This window comes from Aquarana catesbeiana, linkage group LG06, assembly GCF_042186555.1.
Source record: "Aquarana catesbeiana isolate 2022-GZ linkage group LG06, ASM4218655v1, whole genome shotgun sequence".
Taxonomy (NCBI): domain Eukaryota; kingdom Metazoa; phylum Chordata; class Amphibia; order Anura; family Ranidae; genus Aquarana; species Aquarana catesbeiana.
In genome coordinates, this window is record NC_133329.1 from 116,135,253 (window position 1) to 116,143,010 (window position 7,758).

A 7,758-nucleotide genomic window follows, 5' to 3' on the forward strand; every position below is an offset into this window, starting at 1 on the left:
GCCATCACTACAGCTAGACGGGTTTGAGTTATCAGCATTGTAGGGAGTCCCATTTGATATTACATAAAGACAAGGTTGTTTGGTCTCTGATTTTCACCTTAAAGTGGATATTTTGTTGGCTTCCTAATGTCCGGCACAGTTCACCCCAAGGAAATCTCACTCCATTGCTTGGATGTAGTAAGGGCCATCAGGGCTTACCCTTCTGATTCTCTTATTGTAATTCCAGATGGTTCAAAGAGCATTTCTGGCTTTCAAATTTGCTATGTCTACCTGGATTAGACAGGTAATTATACAGGCAAATGAGTTGTGAGATAAAGTACCTCTATTTCATTTATATTTCACACCATTAGGGCAGTGAATGCAATTGGGCTTTTTGTCATCAGGCCTTTGTTTCTCAGATCTGTACTACTGCGGCCTGGTCTTCTGTATAGAAGTTCTTTAAGTTGATGTAGGTTGCTGAACAAGTTACATGTCACACTCTAAATACGGGTGTAACATGTAACAAGTTCAGAAGGTGAACTTAGCTTTTAAGGGGCTGGCCTTCAGTTTTATGCCTAGGGTCCATTTCTCCTGTAGGAGGCAGTATAATTTTAGTTTTCTTTCTATCAAGCTGTGTCTCTCAGTTGGCTCCAAGAAAGGTACAGTGAGTAGAACAATCCTATTTTCATGTTATGTAGTGAAATATAATATACTATGCATACATTTTCCCAGTATACTTCTTCAAAAATCGTTTCTGCATTAGCTGCTAGAATGGAACATTGTTTCATAATAAACCATTACATATTTGAATTTTCTCTCCTGTATGCTGTACCAAAAAATAGACTATAGGGTTGGTTTACCAAAGGAGTAAAGCATGATCTTTTTGAAGTGAATTTTCACTTAGCTTAGTGAATGAATTAAAGCTAAGCAGGCTTCAGTCATCCAATCATATGCATTTTCTTACACGTCAGTCAATTATGTGACAGAGCTCAGTCCTAGTGATTGTCTGCTACACTCAAGTACTGTCATGTGGGAGGAGGTCACAGCCCACTGGATGTCAAGATACCCAAATATTGGCTGCATCTGATTGGACGCAACTGCTATTCGGCTGACCATTTTCCGTCTGGCTTTTTCATTTTTTTCAGTCGGACGGGAGGGGGCTCAAGAGGCTACCCACTAAGCTAATTTCAGTGACTCGATAGAACGCCTTCATAGAGAAACTCTTACTTTGCCCTGCATTCATTAATAGGTATCAGAATGGCACCCTAATTGTATTTAGAATGCTTGTTGAGCAAGGAAATATCATTAAATTCAGCTATTCCCTGACATTATGTTATATCAAAGTTAGTTAAATCAAGTAACTTGCATGATGCCAGAATTCTACTTCCCACACATCCCATGAAAAGAGGAATAGATACTATATAAAGAATCCCAACAAACCTGTGTGTTCATGGAAGCTACAGAGCTCTCTCGAAGGCGAGGAAGCAAGCGTTTGGGTTACAGATTAGATCTACCTTAGCAAGCGTTTTGGGTTACAGATTAGATCTACCTTATAAGGGAATCACACAGGAGTAAAGTAGAAAGCACACTACAGGAGCAGACTCAAAACACTAGAACTATTATTCCACATAACCTTAGAACCCATCAGTCTTCCTTTACATTAGAGTCCCCTTTAGAGACCCCTTGCATTACGATCCCTCTTGCATCAGAAACCTTGTTACAACAAAGTCCCCATCAGAGTCCGCTTTTTAGTCTCCATTTACACAAATTAGTTTTTTCATGTTTTTTGCAGAAACAGGGGACATTATTTTCAACATGGGTTACGGAATAGGTTCACATCAATGCATTTTTGTGCCTCTGCGTTTTTGGAAAGGGTCAGGGACTTTGCTTTTTTGCTTTTTTGGTTCAATAGACTTCAATGGAGAAGCTGCAAAAAAGCATGTAGTGCGTTTTAACTGCGATTTTGCCTCAATTTGCATTTTTTAAAATCTGCCCAACAACAAACTTTCCTCAAAAAAAGCCTAAAAACTGCATATCGCTGCAAAAACGTGACAAAATCGCGGTAAAAGAACCCGCAAAAAGCACTGCAGAAATGCTCAAAAGCAAACTGCATAGGTGTGGATGGAGCCTTACATCAGAGGGCTGGATAAAATCTTGCAGCATGACAAATTTGGCCTGCAGGGGTTGTTTGGAGACCACTGCTTTAAAGTGAAACTACAGGCAGTTGGCTAAATAAATAGTTGAAATACACACAGACCATTTTATCTGCCAAAATACTTGTAAATCTTTTCAACCAGTATGATTCACACACCCCTAACACACTGAATAGCTGGGATGATAGCATCACTGTTAAAACCTTGTAGCTTTTTGTGTCTCAAGCATGTCGCAAGCCTCTAGACCAGTGGTCAACTCCTGTCCTCAGCGCCCACTAACAGGCCAGGTTTGCAAGATAACTGAAATACATCACAGGTGATATCATTTGCTGCTCAGTGATTGCAGTATTCTAGTCTACATCTCCCCAAGGTAATACATAAAACCTGGCCTGTTAGTGGGCCCTGAGGACAGGGTTGATGACCACTGCTCTAGACCTTGCACTAGATATACAGTAAGAATTGCCACATTGATGACTTTCCTAAATACTACCCCCATTGACCCCCAAGATCCTAGATCACGATATTGGCCTCAGAACTCGTATGTGTGCGTATAGAGATGGGAATAGAACACACCAAATCTAGTATTCTCCATTTAAAACATTTACCACTTGACCTCTGGAAGGTGTACCCCCATTCATGACCAGGCTATTTTTTGCAGCACTGCGTTACTTTAACAGACAATTGCGCGGTTGTGCGACGCTGTACCCAAATAAGATTTATGTCCTTTATTTCCCACAAATGGAGCTTTCTTTTGAAGGTAATTGATCACCTCTGTGGTTTTTATTTTTTTCGCTATAAATAAAAAACTATTTTGAAAAAAAAAAACATTTTATTTTCTGCTACAAAACACATCCAATAAAATTTTTTTTTTTTTTTAAATTGAAAATCAAATTTCTTCATCAATATTGGCATGCATTAAAAAGGGGATCAACTCCAGAGATAAAATGATAATTCCCCCCGCTCTACAAGACTCTGGTCCGGCCGCACCTAGAGTATGCTATCCAGTTCTAGGCACCAGTCCTCAGAAAGGATTTACTGCAGTGGTGTCCAAACTATGGCCCTCCAGTTGTTAAGGAACTACAACTCCCATCATGCCTAGTCATGTCTGTGAATGTCAGAGTTTTACAATGCCTCATGGGAAGTGTAGTTCCGCAACAGCTGGAGGGCCGTAGTTTGGACATCCCTGATTTACTGGAAATGGAGCGAGTACAAAGAAGGGCAACAAAGCTAATAAAGGGTCTGGAGGATATTAGTTATGAGGAAAGGTTGCAAGCACTGAACTTATTCGAGACGCTTGAGAGGGGATATGATTTCAGTTTATAAATACCATACTGGTGACCCCACAATAGGGATAAAACTTTTTCATGGAAGGGGGTTTAACAAGACAAGTGGCCACTCATTAAAATTAAAAGAAAAGAGGTTTAACCTTAAACTACGTAGAGGGTTCTTTACTGTAAGAGCAGCAAGGATGTGGGGGTGATTTACAAAAGCTGTGCACCATCAGTAAAGGCGCACGGCGAGGCGCAACGCACATTTCCATATTTACGACACAAGATTTTTTTCCCTTCCACAGGCGGTGGTTTCAGCGGAGAGATTCGATTAAAAAACAAAAAAAAAACAAAAAACCTATTAGATAAGCACCTGAACGACCACAACATACAGGTATATACAATGTAATACTGACATATAATCACACACATAGGTTGGACTTGATGAACTTGTGTCTTTTTTCAACCTCACTAACTATGCAACTAATTAACTATGTAAGTAAAAAACTGGCACATTTATAAACCAGCTATGTACCTTGAAATATGCATAATTCTCTGCTTGCTGTAGGTCTGTGAAGCAAACAGAGGGCCATTCTTCTAATGAGTAAAAAAAAAAAAAAAATTTTGACCTTCCAAAAAAGGTGACCTTTCAAAGTCATGTGACCAGCTTTTTCTTCAATAGCAAAGTGCTCTTTGCAGCATTATGCAGAGAAAGCTATGAGACAAATAGTGGTGTCCAGCTGAAAACTGATTGCGATGTCCATTCTATAAATATGCTCCCTAATGTTAAGACGATGTTCATTAACCACCTCATTACCACGCTATAGCCGAAAGACGGGCATGAACCAAATTCCCCACGCGCCCTGTGATCGTAGTAAAGGTTCAATCACAGCGGCCCTTTACCATGTGACCAGCTGTGTTCAATTACAGCTGATCACATGTAAACAAACTTGCTGGTTATTGACATTCCTTTCCTCATGCACTGTCACAGAATGAGGTGAGGAGAGCCGGTAACTGGCAAGTGTGACAGGGGACATTTACACAGATAATCAGGGTACTGATCTTCAGTGCCCAGATTATCATTGCCACCTATCAGTGCCTCCTTATCAATGCCCATCAATTCCATCCATAAGTGCTGCCTATCAGTACGCATTAGTGACCCCTATGAGTACCCATTAGTGCCATCTATCAGTGGCCATCAGTGGCACCTATCAGTGCCCATCAGTGCGGCCTCATCAGTGCTGCCTCATCAGCGCACATCAGTAAAGGAGAAAAATTACTTACCGTATTTATCGACATGTAACATGCACTTTTTTCCCCTGAAAATCAGGGGAAAATCGTGGGTGCGTGTTATAGGCCGATCCCCGCCTATTTTGTGTGATCGGAGCGATCGCGCCAATTGCCGCGGTCGCCGCCGACATACACAGCCGTGTGTAGATTCAAATATGGCGCCGAGACTGCAGGGATTCGTCAGAGCCGAGATACACATACCCGAGTGTTCTCGGCTTTTTTCGGCGCCGCCATCACGCCCAGTCCCGCCCTTCGACCTGTGTTATGTCCAACATAGGGCGGGCCTGGGCGTGACTGTGAGTGGCGCCGAAAAAAGCCAAGAACACTCTGGTGTGTGTATCTCGGCTCCGACGAATCCCTGCAGTCTCAGCGCCATATTTGAATCTACACACGGCTATGTATGTCGGCGGCGAGTGCACAAAGCTGCACTGACATGGCTGCACTGGGGCAAACCTGCACTGACAAAGCTGCACTAACAAAGTTGCACTGGGGCAAGGCTGCACTGGGGCAAGGCTGCACTGACAAGGCTGCACTGACAAAGCTGCACTGACAAGGCTGCACTGACAAAGCTGCACTGGGGCAAGGCTGCACTGACAAGGCTGCACTGGGGCAAGGCTGCACTGACAAGGCTGCAATGGACACTGGGGCAAGGCTGCACTGACACTGAAAAGGCTGCAGATGGACAGATAATGCTGCATTGATGGGCATTTTAATGTAAGTTTTTTTTCCTTAAACTTCCCTCCTAAAAGTTTTTTTTCCTTAAAATTCCCTCCTAAACTTGGGGTGCGTGTTATACGCCGATAAATACGGTATTTGCAAATTTTATAACAGAAACTAAGAAAAACTTTTTTTTCTTTTTCTTTAAAATTTACAGTCTTTTTTTGTTTGTTTAGCAAAAATATAAAAAATCCAGTGGTGATTAAATACCACCAAAAGAAAGCTCTGTCTGTCTCAAAAAAGCTAAAAATGTCATATGGGTACAGTGTTGCATGAGCGCGTAAATGTCATTGAAAGTGCCACTGCATGAGAGGGGAGAGGTATAGTTAAGACTTAGGTAACCTCTTACGCCGCCCATACACATATGGATCCAATCGCTCAATGAAACAGTTTTTTAATACTCTGTTCACATCTACCAATTCATTTTCCACTGCAATTACCATTGATCAATTTTGCAAGCTTGAATTAATTGCCAAAAATGGTCTTTCTTTAGACTAATTTTGTAAGTTTTTTTCAGATAAAGGAAAAACGTGCAATGCAAAAAGTGAGAAATAAAGAATTTAAAGTATAAGAACAAATAACATAGAGGAAAAAAAAATAAAAATACAAACACATACACATAAAATACAAAAAAATGAAAACACTTCTAAAAAGAAATGAAGAAATTTAGGATTCAATGTTATCAACAAAATCAACAGCTTTGCAGTAAAATCAATTTAGGCAGAATCACTTAGCTAATGCCTACTAATTACTAAGATTTAAGAGCAGCATTTATACATTTCTGAAATAATTATGAGACTATTCCATTCAGCAATTACTAGCCTATTGAGACAGTACTACATACAGCTGCATCAATTGATTCTGCTTTAACAACAACGCCTACCTATGGAAGGAAACCCTGGATAGCACATAAAAATGTCAGAAATAACTGATCATGGAAGAACATACTGAGTTACCGTAAATGAATTCTTAGCCCCCGAGGGGGTATCACCCTATCTATAATACCATTGGTATGCTTATATCACTTAGTTACTATGCAGAAGGATGAGTGAGCATTTCTGGGCAGAGCTGGAAGCCTCATAGTAGCTATTTCTAGCAATAAATACACATGTTAGGAGATTGCGGCACATCAGGATGTGTTTTGTAAATAGTCACTACTGCAGCGTCATTTTTAATCTGCGTTTGAAGAATGCAGATGTACAGACTGTCGCTAAGGTTCATCAAAAAAGTCCAGATCTCGCCCTTGAGTTGATGGGTTCATGCAGCGCTCAGATCAGGACCAGGCTATTTAGGGTTACCCTAGGGGGCATTTATGAGTGATTCCAACTTTGGAAACACTCATTATCATATGGATATTTATCACATTTCTAAATCCTAGGCTGAGCATCAGGACACATAAGTGAAGGGTCTGAATATGTTGAAGGATGCACACATGGTTTCCCAAAGAGCTATGTGCACATCTATGGCTGCAGCCTAACTACCTGCAGTACCATTCTATTATCATACCTGGTTTATGGTAGTCCAGAGATACACATAGCCTTCTAGTCTTCCTTCAGTGACTTCTTATGATAAAAGATTTGTCACTTTCTTTTTAGAAGTCTGCAGGAGGGAGGAGTTCCATTGTGACTTCTAGAGAATTAAAACAAATGTATACACCACAAAAAAAAAGTGATTTCCCTTCCCATGAACTTAAAAATAGATGGGAAATAGTCACAAGCTAAAACATATGTCAAAAAGGGAAGTTCGCTTGGGTATAGGACAGCATGGAACCTAAGAACATGAATCCCCTGTACACACGGTCGAACTTTCCAACAGAATATGTGCGATCGGAACTTGTTTTCAGAAATTCCGACCGTGTGTGGGCTCCATCGGACTTTTTCCATCGGAATTTCCGACACACAAAGTTTGAGAGCAGGCTATAAAATTTTCCGACAACAAAATCCGTTCGTGTAAATTCCGACCGTGTGTGGACAATTCCGACGCACAAAGTGCCACGCATGCTCAGAATAAATTCCGAGACGGAACTGCTCGGTCTGGTAAAATTAGCATTCGTAATGGATATAGCACTATCGTCACGCTGCAATGTTTTAAATTGTTGAATGCAGCGCACTCTCTTCTTCTTTATAATGCTAGAAGAATTAAGTTGTTTTGCTGCTCATATTCACACATAGTTCTCACAAACTTCTTTCTTTATTATTTCTCGTGATTTCATGAATATAATATTTTTATTTGTCCTATCTACCGAAAATGTCTTTATTTTTTTTATTTTTTTGGTATTATTTGTTATATTTTTTTAAAATACAGATCTCCTGTTTTTGGGTTTTTTTTGGTGATCTCCAGAATAGTTTTGG

At 40.5% G+C, this 7,758-nt stretch overlaps 1 protein-coding gene across 2 annotated transcripts in view; it reads right to left on the reverse strand.

Moving 5' to 3' along the window:
• Positions 1 to 7,041, reverse strand: part of LOC141147672 (chemerin-like receptor 1) — a 31,914-nt gene extending 24,873 nt beyond the window's left edge. The window contains exon 1 of one of the 2 annotated variants that reach the window (XM_073634887.1): positions 6,914 to 7,041. Coding sequence is in view for 1 of the 2 variants with exons in the window: in XM_073634886.1 (XP_073490987.1) it covers positions 1,420 to 1,431 (12 nt within the window). In the remaining variant the exon portion in view is untranslated. Of the gene's footprint in view, positions 1 to 1,419; positions 1,477 to 6,913 lie in introns of those variants that run through there. The other variant, XM_073634886.1, reaches the window with a different exon arrangement.
• Between the last annotated feature and the right edge of the window lie 717 nt (positions 7,042 to 7,758).